At 37.0% G+C, this 22826-nt stretch overlaps 1 protein-coding gene across 2 annotated transcripts; it reads left to right on the plus strand.

The window, feature by feature from the left end:
* Positions 1–38: 38 nt before the first annotated feature.
* Positions 39–18971, plus strand: LOC117394696 (armadillo repeat-containing protein 1-like). Of its 2 annotated transcripts, XM_059017411.1 has the most exons (8): positions 39–250; positions 7234–7453; positions 7909–8126; positions 9293–9384; positions 15023–15209; positions 17422–17538; positions 17663–17737; positions 18588–18971. In XM_059017411.1, the coding sequence occupies exons 3-8, from the start codon at positions 7965–7967 to the stop codon at positions 18774–18776; spliced, it is 822 nt and encodes a 273-aa protein (XP_058873394.1). In that variant the 5' UTR covers positions 39–250; positions 7234–7453; positions 7909–7964; the 3' UTR covers positions 18777–18971. The 2 variants fall into 2 exon arrangements, with proteins under 2 accessions (XP_058873394.1, XP_033849045.1); XM_033993154.3 differs by lacking the exon at positions 7234–7453.
* Positions 18972–22826: the final 3855 nt, after the last annotated feature.

The following is a 22826-nucleotide window of genomic DNA, read 5'->3' on the forward strand; positions in this document are numbered from 1 at the left end:
GCTTCTCTTGAGTGGTTAATAGTTGTGGGCGTGTCTTACGCTGAATGTCCAATCAGAGGAGCTGAAAGCAGACCGTGGTTACAGGGGAATAATGTGACGAAATATAGGAAAACTTAAATAGACATTTTTGTTATTATTATTTTATTATATGTGCTTATTTAAATTGCAGTTAAACACCATAGTTGAACGACCATTAAGCGTATGCTGTTTTTTGGGGGGGAGGGATTAAACCAGAGAGGTTTCAGTGAAGGTATGTATATATTACCGTTCTGTTTTGGGTGTGTTTTTCGGAAGGTTATTCTGTTGCAATGAAAGCACAATAACTAAATTGATTGTTCTACGTGGTCTCGTCACTCGCCGTTACGGTTGACCTGTCAATAAATGTGTTGACATGGGAAATGGTAGCCACAGTGTTCACGCTTTTCTTGTCTGTAAACATTTGATTTAATAACGTTATGTCCACAGTCAGACAATATATCGGAACAACAAGGAACATATTTTGTGCAACACAGCTTACGTGTAACGTTGCTGTGACTTTTTCTTTTGTATAATTACAATTATTGAATAACAACGGGTTTACTGCACTGTTTACTTTTCTTTTTAAACAGCTGAAGAAGGGCTTTTCCCCGAAACGTCCTCAAAACAAGATTTTTTTAATCTTTTAAACGTTTTGTGTACAAAAAAAAAAAAAAAAGAAAACTTTTCTAAATGCGTAATTTGCATCCTGAGCCATTCGAAAAAAAGCCGTAATACCACAGCAGTGACGTCAAAAACGAATAATTCCTCTGGAGCAGGGGTCCTCAAGTGGTGCCCGAGGCAGCTGTTCTTAAATTATGGGTCGTGAACACATTTCTGTCGGGTCGTAACGTGGGAAAAAGAATAAAGGTTTAAACACGTTTTCCAACAAAAGCGTTCCTGTTTGTTTTTTTTTCCCCTGAAGGGCCTCTGCGAACTGAATATCTTCATTTTGTCTGCGATAGCCCAATCATAAGTTAGCTGGGTGGGACAAACTCTGTCATATTATTATATATATATATATATATATATATATATATATATATATATATATATATATACACACACACATACATACATACAGTACTGTGCAAAAGTTTTAGGCAGGTGTGAAAAAAATGCTGTAAAGTAAGAATGCTTTCAAAAGTAGTTTATATTTATCAATTAACAAAATGCAAAGTGAGTGAACAGAAGAAAAATCTACATCAAATCAATATTTGGTGTGACCACCCTTTGCCTTCAAAACAGCATCAATTCTAGGTACACTTGCACACAGTTTTTGAAGGAACTCGGCAGGTAGGTTGGCCCAAACATCTTGGAGAACTAACCACAGTTCTTCTGTGGATTTAGGCAGCCTCCGTTGCTTCTCTCTCTTCATGTAATCCCAGACAGACTCGATGATGTTGAGATTAGGGCTCTGTGGGGGCCATACCATCACTTCCAGGACTCCTTGTTCTTCTTTACGCTGAAGATAGTTCTTAATGACTTTCGCTGTATGTTTGGGGTCGTTGTCATGCTGCAGAATAAATTTGGGGCCAATCGGATGCCTGCATGATGGATAAGTATCTGCCTGTACTTCTCAGCATTGAGACCATTAATTCTGACCAAATCCCCAACTCCATTTGCAGAAATGCAGCCCCAAACTTGCAAGGAACCTCCACCATGCTTCACTGTTGCCTGCAGACACTCATTCGTGTACCGCTCTCCAGCCCTTCGGCGAACAAACTGCCTTCTGCTACAGCCAAATATTTCACATTTTGACTCATCAGTCCAGAGCACCTGCTGCCATTTTTCTGCACCCCAGTTCCTGTGTTTTCGTGCATAGTTGAGTCGCTTGGCCTTGTTTCCACGTCGGAGGTATGGCTTTTTGGCCGCAAGTCTTCCATGAAGGCCACTTCTGACCAGACTTCTTCGGACAGTAGATGGGTGTACCAGGGTCCCACTGTTTTCTGCCAATTCTGAGCTGATGGTACTGCTGGACATCTTCCGATTTCTAAGGGAAGTAAGCATGATGTGTCTTTCATCTGCTGCAGTAAGTTTCCTTGGCCGACCACTGCGTCTACGGTCCTCAACGTTGCCCGTTTCTTTGTGCTTCTTCAAAAGACCTTGGACAGCACATCTGGAAACCCCTGTCTGCCTTGAAATTTCTGCCTGGGAGAGACCTTGCTGATGCAGTATAACTACCTTGTGTCTTGTTGCTGTGCTCAGTCTTGCCATGGTGTATGACTTTTGACAGTAAACTGTCTTCAGCAACCTCACCTTGTTAGCTGAGTTTGGCTGTTCCTCACCCAGTTTTATTCCTCCTACACAGCTGTTTCTGTTTCAGTTAATGATTGTGTTTCAACCTACATATTGAATTGATGATCATTAGCACCTGTTTGGTATAATTGTTTAATCATACACCTGACTATATGCCTACAAAATCCCTGACTTTGTGCAAGTGTACCTAGAATTGATGCTGTTTTGAAGGCAAAGGGTGGTCACACCAAATATGGATTTGATTTAGATTTTTCTTCTGTTCACTCACTTTGCATTTAGTTAATTGATAAATATAATCTATTAACATGTCTATTTTTGAAAGCATTCTTACTTTACAGCATTTTTTCACACCTGCCTAAAACTTTTGCACAGTACTGTGTGTGTGTGTATATATATATATATATATATATATATATATATATATATATATATATATATATATATATATTACACTCTATATGTCGCGGGAAGGCAGTGTTTAAGATAAGAACCTACGCATTAGTCAGCGTGTCCGCATACAGCCAAGTAAGATCAATTTATGCCCGTGCCCAAATTACTTTGGGGACCACTGCTCTAGAGGAAAGTATACTTGAACTTTGACCCATTCGACTCCGAGACCATCACTTTCAATGAAAACAAAAAATGTCTTGTTTGCAATCACTCGACAAAACCCACAGTACAGAAATGTTCATTAATGATCAACAAAATAAGAATACGTTAACAAAAAAAATGTAAAGCTGGTATATTCGTATCTGAGAGGAACGGGACATTAAAACAAAGGCAATCGTCAAAATAAAGCTGAAGCACTAATAATGTATAACGACATAGACCATCTCTACAGCACTGAAATACTACGTTTAAAAAAACAAACAAAAAAAAACCGCATTGCTGAACCTCATCTCTTTAATATTAGCGTCACAAGGGTATCCATGTATTATAAAAAAAAAAATAATAATAGATGCGCCTCTTCAGTGAGTTACAGGAAAACAATTCCATCTGGGGTTGCTGTGACAGTTTATTGATGCGGGCTCTACCATGTCGTAGATGACCGCGGCTGGAGTTACGCGCCCCGAGCCGTAGCCGAGGGCACTAACGAAAGTCAAGGTCATTTACCACACGGTAAAGCATGCATCAAGAGGGCTCCATCGTTATTAGAAAATTATTTATTTCTTTATTTTCTCTTTTCTAATACTACAAACTTACACCTTTTAAAGCGTCAGAAAGTATCAATGTTTATGTAGCTTTTTATGTTATCAGATTAGTAGATTAGAATGTTAAGGGAAAAAGCCAGTATTTATGTGCAGATTGATTTAAAATTGAATTATTTTTAGTTTATCCACTTTTCTTAACTCTGTCTCTAATTCTTTTTTTATCCTCTTTTTTTAAGATTTGTTTTTAATACATTTCTTTGTTTTACATATTCACTTTCTTTTGAGCATATTCTTCGTATTCTTATTCCTAGACCCTTTGGGATTGCCCTTTTAGTGTGTATCGGATGTGCAGAGGACATGTGTAAATACTGGTGCATGTCAGTAGGTTCACAGAAGAGGTCAGTCTCAATTGAACCTTCTTCAAGTTTTACTATGGTATCTAAAAATTCTATTTCTTTTCTTGTCCATCGAAGGTCCACCTTAATATTACTGTGTATTTCATTTGCCATTTTATGAAACTGGAAGAGATTCTTGTCCATGTGTCCAAACCCCCAAAATATCATCTACAAACAGAATGTATTCTAAAGGTTCTCTTTCCGATTTTCTAAGTAATTGTTCTTCCCATTTTCCCATATACGTACTGGCAAAATGCATTCCTAAATTAGATCCTAATTTAGATCCATCGTTTTGTTTGTAGTTCTTATCAACAAATGTAAAATAACTGTTTTCTAAAACTACGTTGATCATGTTCAACACCTCTGCTGTTGGTATTGATTTATCTAGTCTATTATCTAGTGCTTTTTGACAAGCTTCTAAAGTTTCTTTGAGGGATACTTGGGTACAAGGATTTTACATCCATGCAAAATAAAATTGTATTCTTTGGAAGGTTGTGCTTCAGTGATTCAAGTCTTTTTTAAAAACGGTGTTGTATCCTTAACATAACTTGGTAATTTCTCAACGTGTGACCTAAGGTTTTTTTTTTTTTCTGCTATTTCCGCTATTATGTGTGTTGGATTATCAATCGTACTGGCTGTCATTCGCATAGGGTGATTTTCTTTGTGCATTTTAGGATATCCTCTTGCTAGGCCTGTTCTTTTCATTTTGTGGCTGCATTTTTTTTTTAATTCTTTTGATATAATGCCTTTATTGTATAGTCTCTCCACAGTTTCTTTAAACTCTTTTTACCGATTTATTGATGCTATTGCTTTTAAATTTCTTTTAATATGTATCTGTATTATTTAATTCACATTCTACAGATTTCATATAGTCATCTGTGTTCATTATCACTGTTCCCGAACCTTTATCTGCTGGTGTTATACTTATGTCATCATCATTTAACAACTCAGTCATAGCTTGTTCTTCAATATTGGTTAAATTAAGTTTACATTTTTTCTTTAGTTCTGCTATAATTTCTTGTTTAACTACTTCAATATACATATCTAACCATTTATCGCTTCCAACCTTAATCCCATGCTCATAATTACCCTCTGAATCTGAGATATTTTCATTGAAAAAAATATTCTGCTAATCTCATGCGTCTCTCCCACTCCTTTAATTCGCTGGCGATTTTATCTTTATCGATGTATTTTTTAGTCTGTATAAACTTAAGTCCTTTATTCAATACTGTTTTTTGGGATGTGGTTAAAGTTTTACTTGATAAATTAAATACTGTGTCATCTGTCTTATGTAATTACATGAGGGAATTATCACGTAATTATGTCACAATTTCTAATCGCGTGATAATTCTTAACACATGATACTGCAATGCTGGGTCGCATGGATGCTTTCTCTATATTCAGAATGACTCTGTGGTCGTTCATTTCCATGTACTAGTGACTTAAGATTCATATATAAAGCTAATTATTGGCGAACCAAAGAAACAACACTTAATAACTATTTATTTATTTAGAATATGTGTTTTTTTATTTATTTTTTGCTACAGCTTTGGCCAAAAGTTTTGCATCACCTAGAATTTTAGGATTGTGATGTTAAAAACTGTACAAAATTTAGATATTTTATTTAACATCATGTAATCAAAAACTACAAAATTGCAAAAGTCTATTGGAAGCCATAATAGTAGTACTGTATTTTATGTTAGATTTCAAAATGTCACATTTTTCATTTTGTCATACTGTGGGAAAACGGCAAAGCAGTATGTAATTTAAATATGTTAACGTAACATAATTCAGCAGTTTTCATTTGGCTTTATGAAGCAAAATTAGTTCATTCTACAGGGCCAAGGGTATTCAATTACATTCACTGGAGGGCTCTCATGATGTGGGCGTGGAGGGTTAACCACTTACAATGATACGATTTATAATTGCCATTTAACAATACAAAGCAAGTATTTTTCACTGTAATGCTATTAAAATTGCATGCTAGTAATCTTAATTTTATTAAAACTGTTCAATTAAAATGGACATCTTTTTGTCTAAAATATTGACACTCGCTCTTTGACACTTGTCTCAGAAGTGGACCGTGGTGAACAGCAAGCATCTAAACAGCAACCTTAAGGAAGGATAGAAGTTATAGGAGAGGAGTCATTATCTGAAGAAGTTAAATAATAATATTAAACTGTAAAAAAAATATTCAGCGTTAGGTTATGGAGTGTACTGATGGGAATGAATGTGCATACTGAGTGTGTGACTAAACTAAAGTTTGATTTGAAAGTAGCTTATATACAGAGTGTTGTAAACAAGGACGGAGAAGGGTTATTACCAGATAAAGTTCAGTGATCATTTGTTCCTGTATTGTGGCGTGTTGTCAATAAATATTGCTTGTTAGAGGACACAAATACCCTGTAGATAGTGGCGACTTTTCAACCATGCGTATCTGCAACTGCCATTTGTAATGAAGGACAACTACTTTTACAAAAACCTGCCTACTTCTTCCCAAAAGAAACCATAATACCAAATAAAAAAATTAAAAAGCATGGCCCTGGGACTGAATGTATCACTGCTGTGTACTAAGTTCTGTGCAACTGGATGTCTTTGAGATCAGTGCAGTTTGTGTCATTTACAATGTCTTTGACAATCTCAGACAATAATCCACAGTGGAAATGGCCGTGTGATTTGCCACTAGAAACGCTAGTTTTAAGTGGTATTTTTTTTTAACTGTGAACAAGTAGCATTCTAATATATTAAGTATTTCCTTTTTAGGGGTTAGCAAGTATAACTTGAATGTTATTATTATATTTAGGGTTGTTGTTTCTCCCCCTGAAGTTTTTTTCCCCTTTAAGAATTCGATTGATCCCTGCTAGCCATTTAGTAGTAAAATTGGTTTAATGTGCATGCAAACGAGGGTGCAACATTTTAATAAGCGTTTAATCTATAGTTTAAAAAAGAATAAATGCAGATACACTTTATTACAATCACTATTCGTAATTGTATTAACATTAATACGGACTAGTCATTTATTAAAATGTTGTGCTGTCGTTTTAGCGTTCTTCATTCTGCGTTTAATGAGAAAGTAAAGACATGGACGATTTAAAAGCCTATATAGTTGTTTCACATTGAAACCCTATAAATTAAAGTGATTTTGCGTCAAAAAATAATTAAAAACAGCCACATTTTGCAGAAAAAACGCCCAATTGGCAGCACTACAGCTGACATCCGACAGGCCAGACAAGCCGTCAATTGAAGAACGCTGCTATAGGGTGATGGCAACGTTTGTCCAGAGCTGTAGATTGGAGCCTGCGAGGACACAGCTCCCTGCGCTCAAGCCAGGCATTGGCTTTTATCACTAATACATGGGATTAGTAGTAGTAGTTGCCAATTGTTTTTATTATTTTCTCCCCAAATTGGAATAGCCAATTATTTTTAGGTTCACTCACCGCTACCACCCCCGCGCTGACTTGGGAGCGGCGAAGACGAACACACGCTGTCCTCCAGCCGACAGCTTATTTTACACACTGCAGGCCCACCATGCAGCGACCTCAGAGCTACTGCGTCGGAGGACAACACAGCTCTGGGCAGCTTGCAGGCAAGCCCGCAGGCACCCAGCCACACTACAGGGGTCGCTGGTGCGCGGTGAGCCGAGGACAACCTGGTCGACCTAAACCTGAAAGAAAACTACTAAGTATCGCAAATATTTCTAAACTACTGACCTGAAAAAATTTGAAAGGCTTTCAACTTCTGTTTTTCTGGACTCTTCTGAGATGGCATTATTATGCACAGTAGAAAGCCATGTGCTTGAAAGGGTCATGTTCATTGTTTGTTGTTTTTTTCCTGCTAATGCGACTTAACCACACAAACCACATAATCATGTTGTTTGGATACAAACACTTCCTAATGCAGGCACCTCTGCTGTAGCTGAAAGTGCGCTGCGGTCATAATGGTAGCTAATGGTAGAGACATAGCGGCAATTAAGGGCACCCACGACAATTGCCACATGGCTGCCTTTAATTTTGAGACCCAAAACAATATTAATACCAGAATACTGTATTTACAATAAGCTTATTTACATATATATATATTTTTTACAGGTTGAGCAATACAAGGAACTTAGATTGATGTATATGACACAGTAAGCGGCCACACCATGAGTGGGGAGCCTGATGCATTGGCTATTGTGAATCAGCTGCGGGACCTGGCAGCTGATCCCCTCAACAGGCAAGCCATTGTCCAGGATCAAGGATGCTTACCAGGCCTTATTTTGTTTTTGGACCACCCTAACCCTCAAGTTGTCTACTCTGCACTTCTGGTAAGACACACATTTTGGTACGACTGCAGTATCTCAGCTGGTTGTTTTCAGTTAGCACAAACTTTCACCCCAATGAAGATGTCAGTAGGTTGCATAACAATAGTCAGTGTTTCGTTCCTGAGTGAAAAAATGTAAGCGCTCAAACAAACATGTCAGTCGTCGCTATGCAGTCAAATTAGTCGCTGTACTATTAGCTTTGATTGAAAAGTATTGCTCTTAAAACAAATATATGTGGAATAAGCTTGGTTTGTTTGAATTAATCACAAAAACTATGGGACGAAAATATGTAGGTTGTAAACTTATCCTATGAAATAAATGTACCTATCAATTAGCTGTGCTCATTAATCTGTTCAATATCATACAGTATGTCAATGGTCTACAAATCAAAAGTATAAAAAAAAAAAAAAACACTTCAGAATCTCTACTACCTCTGTGAAGCCAGGAGCTACATGACTATTTTGCATGTAAATTGTTCATTTATGAAAAAAGGTGTGTCTCGGCTGTGTTGGGCACTGATTTCAAGTCTGACTGATGTGAAAGTCGTCAGACTTGTGTGCTGGATTATGTATGACCTGAGTGATACATTCTGCTGATACTGAAAGTGTAATAATACTGGTGCACGCAAGATGCTGGCGGAAGAAGTAAGAAATACTGCACCTTCTGTCTACCTTTATGGATCTTACCAGGAGTCATGCACTTAGACGCACCAGGTAATGATAAGATGCCAGTGTAACCAAGGTGACCAAACGATGAATAGTTTCATGATATCTTTTAATGTAAAGTCTTGTTGGGAAAGTTTTTTGAAATCTCTTCTGAAGAACCGGCTTTGCTGTAGATTGCCTCCACCAACTTCATTAGACTATCGGATTCTGGGTGTATGTGGAATCGTCTGTTTTGTGCATATAGTTTATGTAGGTCATGTTCTTACCCTTCTAACGTAACGTAATAATTATGCAGAATGGGCTTTAACAAAGCATTTATTAAGAGTCCTTGTGAGAAGAAGTTCTCGTACCTATAGATGTAAACCTGTTGCAGGTGTTTTAAATAGACGTTACCAATGATTTCTCAACCCTATTATCGATTAGATATTCTCTGTGTCTAATTGATTTTTGACATTGACAGCCACGCTTTTTTGTTTTGTTTTTCCCCCCACCCTTCTATGGCAGGCTGTGCGCTATTTAGCAGAATGTCGTGCCAACAGAGAGAGGATGAGAGGCGAGCTTGGGATGATGCAGAGCCTAGAGAATGTGATGAAAAAGTAAGTGTCATGTTTGGTTTCCTCAAAAAATATCTTCCTTCAAGTTTTGTTCCATAACGAAGTAGAAGTTTTTCAGGTCTTCAATGCACCCAAAAGTAGTAAGGCTGTAGTATACATGTCTTTAATATTGTGTATAACAGTAGAGAAATACCTCAATCTGGGGCTATATGAATGCACCTGTCTGTCAAGCTGTACACTCTCTATACACTACATTTGACAAGCTGTTTGATTCAATCATAAATGAAAAGACTAAAGCTGCAAACAATTGGTGAGCTATTGCTTTGTCTGTACTAAATGTTACAAGATGGCCACATATGGTGCTGCCGGAGTCTTAATACTGTAATCTGTGCGTGTGTGTGTGTTTTTTTTTTTTTTTTTTTTCCTCCCGGCAAGTATCTGACCAATCCTGTCACTGACCAGTCACTTTAGTTAGGCTCATGTTCATCAGGCTTTGCCCTGAAGTTGCAATTTGTTTTATTCCAAGGACTTCAGCAACTGTCATTTCTTATAGGGTTCAACAGTAGCCAGGATGAGATAGTAAATAATATGTTTATGTTGTTCTAACTGCATTTGTGTGTTTAGATAAAATACAGCCTGTGACAAGCAGACATACTGTAGTGGATACAGTTCGTTCTCCAGTGTTGCTTCGGAAGCTGTTTATTTATTGCTGTTGGAATGGCTATATTTACCTTCCAGAAGGAAAATGCATTGTTTGATGGATGCATATGTCAAATCAGGTTCTAAATTATACCATGCAAGTATTTAACCTTTGAGTTAAGCAGTTACTCACCAAGATTAGTGAACTGAGACAAAAGTTCAACTTGACAACTTAAAAGATTAGACCATGGTAAAATGTTTAAAATCAAATTGATCTTTAAAAAATAAATGCATGAATACGTCTTTTTTTTTTGGTCATTTTGGTTAGTAGGTGGGTTGTGTTTACTGTATACCCCAATAAAATCTGTATGTTTGTATCATCTAAAGCATGGTATCAGAGACAACCTTGGAATCTAATTTTTTATTTTTTTGGGGTGCTCATTTATCTAGCAACATGTTTTTAACAACAATAAAAGAAAATTAATAAATTCATTTTGCAACAATACATTTTATTAGGAAATGACCTACATCCATGCACTCCTATATTCTCTTATTTTATTGTGTTACCCAGGTACACTTTTAGGCTGTACTAATCGATTTAAACAAATAAGGGGAAAAAAATGTGTTGACCTTAATTTTTCAGGTTACTGTAAGCAAACAGTTAAATTATTCCCTTAAATTTGTGTCCAGTCACATTATGATATGAGTTTGAGGACTCTGTGACATATAATCTGTTCGCAGCTGGTAGCTTCGGAGCAGGACCCTTGTGGTATCTTGTAATGTTGCCTTGTAACGAAATGTCAGTGTGAGCACCTTTTATGTTTGTACAATACAAATGCTTGTCAACAGTATGCTTCTTTTTATCTCTTCAAATTAAAACTTGCAGCATATGATAAGTACATTTTTGGCTGAAATAATAACATTAGTGGTGATGATAATTTCTCCCCCTGCTGATGATGCATTCTGTATATCTAGTGAATTGCTTATCCAACAGTGGTGAAACTTGGATGTTGTTCAACACAGATTATTGAGAGTGTTTTAAATCGGATAGAGAGAGATTGAGTTGACTCTTGTCTGGGGCCCTGTGGCAATGTGCCCCGCCCCTGTGTGCATTTCTGTGTTGTATATTGCGTGTGGTGTGTTAATGTTGGTGAATAGAGATGGCTGCATGGGATATAAATGGGTGTGTGCAGCACGAGTTATTTAAAATGTATAATTGTATTTAGGCACGGGATTGCACGTGCATTTAAAGTATTTAATATGTGAGCACGAGGTTGCACATAATTAATTCACGTGCTGGGATTCAAGTGAATAATTAATTAGTAATTGAATCCCGGCACAACAGTATATATAGATGCACATTTCATTCACTCGGGGTTGTGTGTTCGTGAGTGGAGAACGGGTGTGGGGAGGAGGTATTCAGAAAGAAATAACAATTGCTATTGTGCGCTGGAAGCACCAGCGCGGTACTTGTTTGTCTGTTCGTCCACTTTGTTTGTCTGTCTATTTACTTTGGCCAACGCGCCGTTTTGTTTGTTCAGTCTGTGTTTCCCGTGTTTTGTTAAAACCTTTTTATTTATAATAAACCGGCGCAAGCAAGCGCCTTCATCATTTAATCTCCTCTGTCCTGTGTGTTATTCATTACCTGGATCTGACGGCACCACTCACCCAGCCGTGTGACATATGGTGTCAGAAGTTCATTGCTAAGGTTGCTAGTTTTGGAAAGCGTGTCTGGTTATTTTTCCAACACAGCAGTGGATCTTAGTTTTAGAGGTAGCCTGTATGTCATCACTTCTTGTCTGGTTTAGGCTTTCCTTGGTCATCTCTGGTTGCTGCCGTCCACGAAATAACAATGGAAATGCTTGTTCTGTCTTTGTTTTCTTATTAACTGGCAAGTCACTTGTAGTTGTAGTGGCACAGTTCGTGTCGTTATCAGGACTGCTGTCTGTCAGCCTAACTAGTCTGGAAAGCATTGCTTCAACTACAGTGGCTTTGGCTTGTTCTAATAGGCAGTCCAAATTGCAAAATCAGGGATCAACGAATGATGCAAAAAGCAGTGGCATAACTTTGTCGCCTGGGTCATTCAGTTGATGTAAATGAAATCGCTGTGATAAATTACACGGTAGTTTTTCTTGCAAACTTTGTGCATTTGGACTTTGTGCAAAGCAGGTGTTGTGTCCCCTTCACAAGCTTCAATGGGAACTTCGATCAGTCTGTATTTTATTCTTGTTGCAACTGGGTACATCGAACTAGCTGTAGTGTTTTTCTCTGCGTTTAACAGTACTGTAGCTAATTCAAATAGCTGAAGTAGAGGGGGTACCTCGGCCATTAGCTTCCACTGCTCAGTAGTTAGATCTAAAGTAGTGGCATTTGTCTTTGTTTTTGTCAAATCAGGGTTTGACAAAACTGCAATTACTGGCCACTTCAACTCAAGCAGATGTTCAAAACATATAATATACTGTGTTCCATCTTGTTTGCACATCCTCTATTAACTTTTGCAGTGTTCGCGCTAGGCCGCACCATTGCGCCAATACCCCCCTGAAATAAAAAATGTCCAGCTGAATTTCTCTTAACGCGCCCGTGTGTCCCCCTTCCCAGACTAGACGCAATACCAATACGCAGTAAATTCATGCATTTTGTATTAACATGACATGTCTGACGACAGGCTAGTCTTTTTTACTTGTTTGTTTACACTTGCGTTTTCATAATTAAGCCCCCGTGCCATTATTCTCCAGTCCAGTAGAATGCGCTCACACCCTCCCTGGTTACAGTCAGTTTCACAGTAAAGCCTGGACGACAACATCAGGCTTGTTAACAACATGGCCCGGCGCAAATATAACCTTGTATCCCTGTTACACCCAACCATTACTTCTGGAAGAATAAGTAATCGGCTTCGGTAGTGGCTGTTGAAATGTAGGCTATTATAGTTGTGCTTAAAAATACTGTGAAATTCATCCGCTATAAACTTATCTATTTAGACAAAATATCTGTCTGATGTTTGGAGCTATGGAGTGACCTAGCAAGTGAATGGGAGAAATGTGTAGTTCTGCGTACTAGAGTACAGTTTATAGACAAAGTGCAGTAGATTTGTGAAACGAAAACCGCATCATTGATTACAAAAAAAAAAAGTAGCCTACGGTAACATTATAAAATATGTGAAATTTGTCTTTTCTATTACAAAAAAATGCTCAAATTCAGGGCCAAAATAATTCAGTATGTGTTAAGCACCAACTGTCCCTTGGCCATTTCGCCAGTAGGCCTATAACGGCATGAAAAAATATATAGAGTGTATGTGATTTTATACAGCACTGTGTATATGCCTACAATACATCTTGCATTGAGAAAACACCACTGGAATCGGAATAAAGGAAATTATTATGTAATACAGTTCACATGCAGTCATGGTTTTGGTAAGTAGCATTTTCAAAACCATATAATTAGCAGGATTAAAGTATAGCAAATCCACGAAACCAATGAAATACATATTGTGTATTTGACATTTTATTTTTTAGTATTCTGTGAACACGGGGCATCGTTTAAACTTGAGAAAAATTACATACAGTACCTGAAGCAGATATACGCGTTTATTATATCAACAACATCAACGTGTGTTGTAAAAATAAAGCAAAAATAGTTTTGAAAACTGTCTAAAATATTTACTTTGGGGGCTAAGAATGAAAAATGTCAAGAAAAAAAATGGAAATTGTCAAAATGCAGCTGGAAGATAAGAATGTATCAGTCAGGACAATGGCATTTAAATACTACTACTATTAAACTGCATCTGTTGGTAATGTGGTTTCTTCTAATACTGCTTTTAGCCAACTGGGGTACGCGAGAAAAATTCTGGAATGGGAGAAACGCATTTTATTTAGTACCACTTGCCAATCTATTGCAAATTTTTGTCATGTAAATCAACGTTTAATTGCGAACACCAGACTGATGTGCTGTGACAGAGCGTTCAGTGCACACATGACTAATTTACATATTAAATATGTACGTTTTAAAGAAGCCCTGTTTAAATGTCAACAGGTTACTGCGGTCTGTCTTTGGGATATAAAAATTACATATTTTAAAAAACTAAAAGCCTAGTCTTTAACTCATTTTATTTCCTGTGTGTGTTCGTGCCAACAAATCGATATTTTTTTTTTGTCAATGACCCGATTTAAAGTTTATTGTAACTTAAGTATTATTAGTTCATTTCAAAATACAAAATGTATGGCCAATCAGAAACCGAAGTATTGCCATGCAGTCTAATTTGGCAAGCCGTTATGTCTGGTGTGAGAGTTTTTAGCTTTCAATCCAGTGAAAAAGTATGGATTGTTGGCTCAATACTACTACATTACTAGCAAAGGGCGATCAAGACGAAATACCGTCAGAGATTAAAAACGCCAAAAATGTCTTGCGACTGAAGCAGCTATAAAGGTATTTCATTGGGTTTGTTCTGTTCACACTTTTGACTGAGTTTCCGGGTTGATTCTAGAAAATGTTTGTGCATAGATGTGTGTGGGCGGCGGGGTTTTGAAAGAAATAGAAAGCAAAGGCGGGGAACTTGAGTACAGTTTTATAGAATTTAATTTTGTCCTAATAAAATGGATTCATGAAACGACATGTGGTTTCGCCATATTCATTTTGTTCCATCGATGGTTATTGGATCAATTTGATGCATCGATCCATCGTCCCAGCCCTAAAACTCATGTTACAAGCTATTTGTTCAAATGGAGACTGTTTAAAACTGTATAAAACCAAAGGTATACATTTGTTTTAAGATGAAGTCAAATTAATAATGGATTGCATTCTGTCAACAAGGAAGTTAAACCATTATAAATAATGTTCACAGTAGGGGTTGCTGAAGAACGATGAGGTGAACTAACCAAAACTGATTTATCTTCCGATGGGCCCCCAGTCAAGTTTGCCGACTTTACAACTAGGATTCAAAGTTTATGATCGTCTGACTCTTTCTCTCTTCCCCCCCACCCCCCAGCCCTGCCCTGCCCTGCACATCCTGATCTTAGTGTTGTAATAAATGTTTTGCTCTCTTTAGAACAACGACACCTGGAGAAACAAAGTTGTTGGCCTCAGAAATCTATGAAATCCTTAAGTCTGCCTGCAACACAGAGGCAGACCAGGCCGAACAGGCCAGCTACAGACGCAAGACTCAGTTCTTTCTTGGAGCCACGAACAAGCGTGCCAAAACTGTGGTTTTACATATAGATGGTCTTGATGATGCTGTAAGTCATATATTCTTTTTGTGAATTTTTTTTTTTTTTAATCGTTGTAGTCATTGTCATCATTATTACTAATTCCTAAAACTAGAGCCTAAGTATCTTTGTTGCACTCCTCTAACAATTTTAGATAATCCCCCACATACATGCCCTGTGTCCAAAACCACCTCCAATGATCTGTGTTCTAGCAGAGTAATGGATTAATGTGGATTTGGCTTGCTGTAAATGGTTGCACAGAATAAGATAAGGATGCACAGGTTTTGCAGGAAACTAAGACATGGTTTATTTACACTATTAAGGAAAAAGGAACAAAATAAACCAAAACAGGCCATAGGCAGTCCAATGGGTTAATGTCCCAGGGAGTAGCCTTATTGGGGAGTTTCCCCAAAGTCCCCCTTGTTTCCAGTCCTTAGTTCTTCCATTCTTAGCTCACTGGTATCCCCAGGAATGAGCCTGTGGTGAGGTATAAAGGGAAAAAAATCTTGAGGACAAAAGTTAAGGCTCCAGGCAAGGTAGGTCCCTATATACTCGGAGGCTCCACCTCTCCAATCAGCCTGGACCTATAGACTACCAGTAGGGGTCCTTACTAACATGGCCAACCAGAGAGAAAAGTATGGGTACCTCCTTGTATCTACCTTACCTGACCTCACAAAGATGGCGACCTTAAAGGTGTATCTCCACCATCCATGTGAGGGGAGCCTGCAGTTGACATCAGCGCCACCTATAGTCAGGAGGCTGTTAATGCTTATTATGTTCGCCCTGTTACCTTGCATTGAAACATGTTTAAAGAGACGGTATCATAGTTTAACCTTCACAGTGTTGTACCTGCATTCTTTTTTTTTAATTATCAATAATTGTACCTAACCTGAAAAGGTTTTCATGCTGTGTTTTACCGTTTTCTCATTTTGGAGAGACCTGTCACATGCTGGGTTACCTGATTCAAACCTTTGTGTATTTTTGATTTTGGTCCCAGTAATAAAGTTCCAGCCAGCAGTGCTACTTAAAAATAACAATGACTTGTTTTCAAAGGACTGCAGGAATTGAGATTTACCTGCTCATCCCAATAGAAGTAGCCTGTCAGTGGAGAAGCATGACATTTGGGTTTGCTTTTTTTTCTAAACTGACTAGTAACATTTTTGTTTTCAACATTAAGCTAATTATTTACTAAGAGATGTGTTTAAGACCCATGGTCCTGACTACAGTTGTCAATAAAATACAACACATGCGCTACTTAAAGCAACAGTTATTATAATGCCATAGCCCTAGGAATAATAATAATAAACGATGTATCATAGAACATGACCAATTAGTCAGGTTTTTCATTGAAATAAATAAATAAACGTACAGTTGAATCCACTCACTTGCATTGGGTGTTTGTGACTGGTGAATAAGCGAGTGGATTCTTGATCCTTGGCACTGTCTTAGTCCCCGTCAAGGTAAATCTATATAATAAATACAATATTCTGTGCTTGGAGGGAGTCGGGATGCTTTATATTGTGATAGCAAGGCGAGCAATAAGGAATACAATATTATCGTTTCTTAATTTGCATGAGTGCAGTGTTGGTACATTTTAAAAAAAATAATTGCTTTTACAATTTTTAAGAAGCCAAAGGGAGAGCACGAGAGACTGAGAGTTTTTTTATGTAAATGTTTCTAACAACTGTTGCAGCCTAGTGCTAGTGGGCGGACACTCTGTGAACACAGTAGCTAAATACATAGAGAGTAGCAACTTACCGAACTATAATATTAAGGCAGGACTAAACGGCTATGAAAAATACTTTTTTTTCAGGTGGAAAATAAGGAAAGTATGCACAGTATTTATTGAAAGTACTCCTGACTTCAAGGTAATGTTGCATTTTACTCACCCAAAATACATTTTACTTGCATAGAGTCTAAACTGGAGAGTAAATTGCACAATTACCCAAACCTTATCTGGAGCACTGTGTGGCAGGGCATAGGTGTAAGTTTGGCAGGGATGTGGTTAAATCCCTGCCAACAATCAAATTAATTAGTGACTGGCCACACCTGTGATTGTTGGCAGGGATAGATTTAACCCCATAGATCAGAGCCAGAAGCAGTTAATCATGCCGAAATATACGAACAAGCACAGCAAGGTCCAATACATATTAAGTGTATTGTAAAAATTTCTATGGATGTGGTACTGCCTCTTTAAGATGCTTAGGTAACACTTCTTTTTTTTTTTTTTTTTTTTTTTTAGGCCCGTAGAAGTCTTTGCGAAGATGCATTGCTGAAGATTAAGGGAGTCATTAGCTTCACATTTCAGATGACAGTGAAGAGATGCATTGTTAGGATCAGGTCAGATTTAAAAGCTGAGGTATGTTAATGCAAACAGGAAGACCGAAGTCTACACACTTGCTCCCATTGTTTAGAAGTTTTTGTAATAAACTTGTATTTCACTTTTAGCATTTTCTAATAGTATTTTTTTTAATACCTTTTAGGCACTGGGCACTGCAATTGCTTCAACCAAAATAATGAAAGCACAGCAAATAGTGAAAGGCGAAGATGGAGATGAGGTGAGAGATCTCCTATATATTCAAGTCATACCCTTTAGATTTGATAATGGAACATCATTTAACTGCCGCAATTCACTGAATTATGTAGTTCCCAGTGTAATACACCCCAAGCTAGTCATTAATGCTATACTGTTAAGTCTTGGATGTTAAATTATGTTAAATGACATGCAGTGCTTAGATACATTATTCATGCTTGTATGGTGTTTTAAGGTTTTAATACCAGTAGAATAAAGTTACCTGAAGCATTGCATCTTGATTAATTCCGTTCTCCCCTCCCTCACCACTGGATGCTTTTTTTTCTCACTTGACCTAAATCAAGCAGCCATTATTTAACGAGTAGTGCCCAGAAAAGTATTGTCCTATCGAGGACACTGATTAAACCAGGGGTCTACTATAATCGAAATTATAAAAACTCCATTCTACTAAATTACAAACTTTCCATAATTGGAAAGGCATTTTCTGCCTGGAGAGTAGTTAACTTGAAAGATTCATCAGCATTGTGCTGCTTAACCAGGAGCAGACCTCACCAAGCAGCTGCTATAAACTTCAGCAGCTGCAGCTCCACTTCTCCTGCACTGAGAAGGAAGATAGTGCATAATAATCCACTCTAAAAACGGTATGGTAACCAAATACAGATGTGTGGTATTGAAGTCAGTTCTTTGGTCCCATTTAGTGGCTCACAGGCTGCCATTAAAAAGTTTTGGTGTATGTATGTATGTATGTATGTATGTATGTATGTATGTGTGTGTGTGTATATATATATATATATATATATATATATATATATATATATATATATATATATATATATATATATAATTTTTTTTTTTTTTTTTGATTGTGTCTGTAGGTCATGATCTCTTTCGAAGATGCCTCTGTCGAGGTTGAGCAGAACACAGACCTGCCTGATTATTTGCCAGAGGAGGAAAGCCCCTCGAAGGAGCTGGACAAAGCCGTTTCCCGCGTGGGGGTCAAGCAGGATGCAAGCGGCTGGCTCAACACAGCAGCAAACTTTTTAACCAGGTCCTTCTACTGGTGACAGAAGGGTTAGACTGGGAGCAACTATATATTATTTGGAAGTTGTTGGGTTTCCTTTGGAACGATGGACTGCCAAGTGCAATTTGCAATAATATATCGCAGTGTAAAAAGGCTGTGCGCACAGACACATACATACAGACACACACAGACACACACACACACACACACACACACACACACATATATATATATATATATATATATATATATATATATATATATATATATATATATATATATATATATATATATATATAATATTACACACATGCACATATATCTATCATGTATATATGCTGCATTTTTTTCACTCTAAATTTAGTGCTGTTACAAAACGTTGTTAATTCAAATTTTGCTTTTTTTCTGTTTCTGTTCCCTTTTTTTGGTTACTAGCAGGTCCATATTTGTAACTAAATGGCTTGTGAAATGAAGCTTTATCACAAGGAATTTCAGGGAATCTAAAAACGTTACCCAGAGCACTACTTTTGCCTCAGCTTTGCTTCAGTGAGGACCTATATACATAATGCAATTTGAAGGCTGTGTTTGTGCATGAATTATAACTGCTTTATTTTGTTTTGATCAGCCTTTCCTCATTAAGATGATATTTAAATGTGTTTTACCAGTTGTTTGATTATCCCAAGAGTATTCACAAACTATGTTATTTTTATTGTCTGTACTGTATGTAATGTTAATTGCTGTCTGCCTTTTTGTTTTGCTTACCGAATTACCTTAATTATGTGTGCCTTGGTTGCTGCTTAATTCAGTTACTTTCCCTTCCTTTTTTTCCCTCATTGGAAAAAATAGTTTTAGCAGACATCCTTCTAACTATGTCAGCGTCCACCATCACGTTGTCCCAAAAATTAAAAGCCTCAATATTAGTGCTTTCCAAGTAGTTTTTACAAATTTGAAATGTAAAGCTTTTTGGATCTTCCATTTTAAAATATTTGTTTTTCTCTCGCTGTAAACTTGATGATTCTGGTGAAGCAATAGGATGGTGTATGAAATTTGAAATGCAAAGGACCCTTACCAGCTGCGTTGCAGGAAATGTATTTGAGCAGCCAACTCTTTATAGTCCAATTATTATTATTAGTTTATTTAGCAGACGCCTTTATCCAAGGCGACTTGCAGAGACTAGGGTGTGTGAACTATGCATCAGCTACAGAGTCACTTACAACTACGTCTCACCCGAAAGACGGAGCACAAGGAGGTTAAGTGACTTGCTCAGGGTCACACAATGAGTCAGTGGCTGAAGTGGGATTTGAACCGGGGACCTCCTGGTTACAAGTCCTTTTCTTTAACCACTGAACCACACAGCCTCCAATACAAAACCAAACACCTCAATAATAGTAGTACTAAACACACTGCAGTTTTATGTTTCACGCTTAGAAAATGTTTTTCTGCATTAAGACAAGAGCAGTGGATCAACCAGTTTGGTTGCTGTGTACTGGGAATATCCTGATGAGATTCCCCGAGTATAGAACAGAAAGATTGAAAGTGCTGCTTGTAGGATAAAAATATATATATCCATACTTTTCAGAGCAATTTTTGTAAACTCTTTAGCATGCAGTCCTGTGTTGTTGTTTTTTTAGCCTTAATCCAAAACCAAATTATTCTGGTATCTTTTAAGGCTGTATTCTGAATACATTTCAAAGAATGCAGTCTGTTACTGTTTTCTGAAAGTCCTCAATCTTAGAACAAAGATCAATTAGTATAGAAAATCATTTTTTTTGCTTGCCAAATGTTTTTCAGTGGCCTAAGCGAACCTTCATAGGTTGGCTATAAGTCTGAAAAGCATCATAAAATGAACAGCCCACAGTGTCCTTAAATTTGTTCACATTAATTGATCAGATATTTATTGTGACCATTTCATGAGGGCTTAAGTACAATTTTCTATATAAGGCTATGAACAGAGAGCTTTTGGCTGCTTTACATAAACTTCTCAAGTTCCCTAGTTCTAATAACAGTTTCAGATGTTGTCAGATCTGTCAGCTAGGACACTGCAAATGTTGCTGTTAACACTCTTAAAACAAAAGCCAATATTTTTTAAGCTCTTTATTAAAGCACCATCCCACTCAAAACCAAATGAACTGGACCCGTAAGACATCCTTAAGATAGAAGAATGTCTGACAAGCTCCATGATCACTGGATAGTCGTATTACTTGTAGTAATAACCTTCTTCAGTGAGCATCTAATGTTTGCTAAAGATTCCTGTCCATAAAGTGATTGACATTCAGCACTGACATCAGTTTCAGGAGTGTTAATCTTGCATTAAGCTCATGTTATCGAAGGGTTAATTTTTTTAGGTTTTAGTGTTTTGAACATGCACAAAGCAAAACCTTGTTTTGACAGCATTTTAATTATAATTTTTACAACTTTCAAGAATGTAACATGTCTGCCTAATCTCGTTGACAATAATATTGCACTGTATGGATTCATTTTTATAAAGGTTACCATAGGGTATTCACATAGAGCACATGTTCACAGTTGTTTTTGATCACTTTTATAGCATTGCTGAATAAAGTGTTGTGTTTTAAAGCTCATTATTTATTCTAACCATCTAAATGCTTTACATATATCTGAAATATATTTTTAAACATCACAATTGCTTGAATACCTGTTATTCATGTACGCGGGTACATTTATCAACTGTGGATTGAAACCAAACAGAAACTTTTCCTGCATACTGTAGGTTCTTAGAAACTTGTGTCAAATGAGAGCACAGCTGAACATTTTATCCTAGTGGCAATTTAAATAGCAGCCCTTCCTGACAGCCAATGGTATGTAGATAGGTAAACATAAAATTCAGCATCGATGTAGGAGCTGTTGTTCAAATATGCTATGGGATTAACATGAAGAGCTCTCTGGTTTTAAGATGTATTTCTACAGACTTAAGCTTGGGTATCTACTGTTAGGTATTGATGGGATATGTACAGCACTGGAAATAACAACAGTGAGTAATTTCATTGAAATGTACTGTAACACCTTAATGGAACAATTTACTTGGGTGTAACATTTTCTGTTCCTGCTTTAGGGCATGTACTGTTCATATTTTCCTTAACTGTTAATCCTAGAAATGTAGACGTTGTCTGTACTGCGGTAAACAAAAATCTAAATGAAACCCGTTATAAGGTTGCTGTTAGTGCAAGTAGAAATGTGTGTTTCCACTCCACTTAAAGTAGTTCCACATTTGTTAAAAGTACCTGCAGTTTTATGTCCAGTTAAGGTTGCCGTTTTTTAACAAAGTGTAAATGTCCTTACAGTAAATGATATTAGGAAATAATAAAATAATGAAAACAAAAACTGCATGTTTTTCTGGGTTTCTTTCATAACTCCATGTAAATACTGTACATGTTTCTAGAGACTTTCTGTTACCACATGAAGTTCTTCGCTAATGATTTAATTTCAGATTTAGTTTAAATTGTTTTCATAAGTACTCCTACAAACCGTCCATTGAAAAATGGGCAAAGTTCATACATTTGGAAATGTTTGAGTTTTAAAAGCAATAACAAGTTTATGTATCTTGCTGTATTTTGCTAAATTGTCATTTAACACACTAGTTTTTGTTTAAAAAGGCATTGGAGGAAAACAACATTTTTACATAGCTCAGTATACTCCCTCATAGAAAGTGGTCAATGTTTATGATTAAAATGCCAGCAATATATACTGTAGATTTGTAACGGTTTACATGATTAAATTGGGGGCCACCTCTGTTGTGTTGCAGATTACAAAATGTGTGGACCATACTTATTAACAATGGGCAGCTGCATGATATTGTGTGTAATTGAGCAGAGTCATGAAATTGAGATATTTGACCTTGTAAGTAATTGTCTATTAAAATCAGAACTTAATGTAAACCCTTTCTAGAGTGCATTTCAGTTGGGTAGTGTTGCATGCCCATTACATAATACTATACAAATATCTCAAGTGTTTCTTAAGGTAACAAGTATCCTTAATAGGATTTTGAAGTTAGCCACATACAACTTTTTTTTTATTATTAATCGGCTTAACTTGGGGGAAAATAAAGCCTAGACTGAACAGGAGTACAGTACTC

The sequence above is a fragment of the Acipenser ruthenus genome, chromosome 3 (assembly GCF_902713425.1).
Source record: "Acipenser ruthenus chromosome 3, fAciRut3.2 maternal haplotype, whole genome shotgun sequence".
Classification (NCBI taxonomy): Eukaryota; Metazoa; Chordata; class Actinopteri; order Acipenseriformes; family Acipenseridae; genus Acipenser; species Acipenser ruthenus.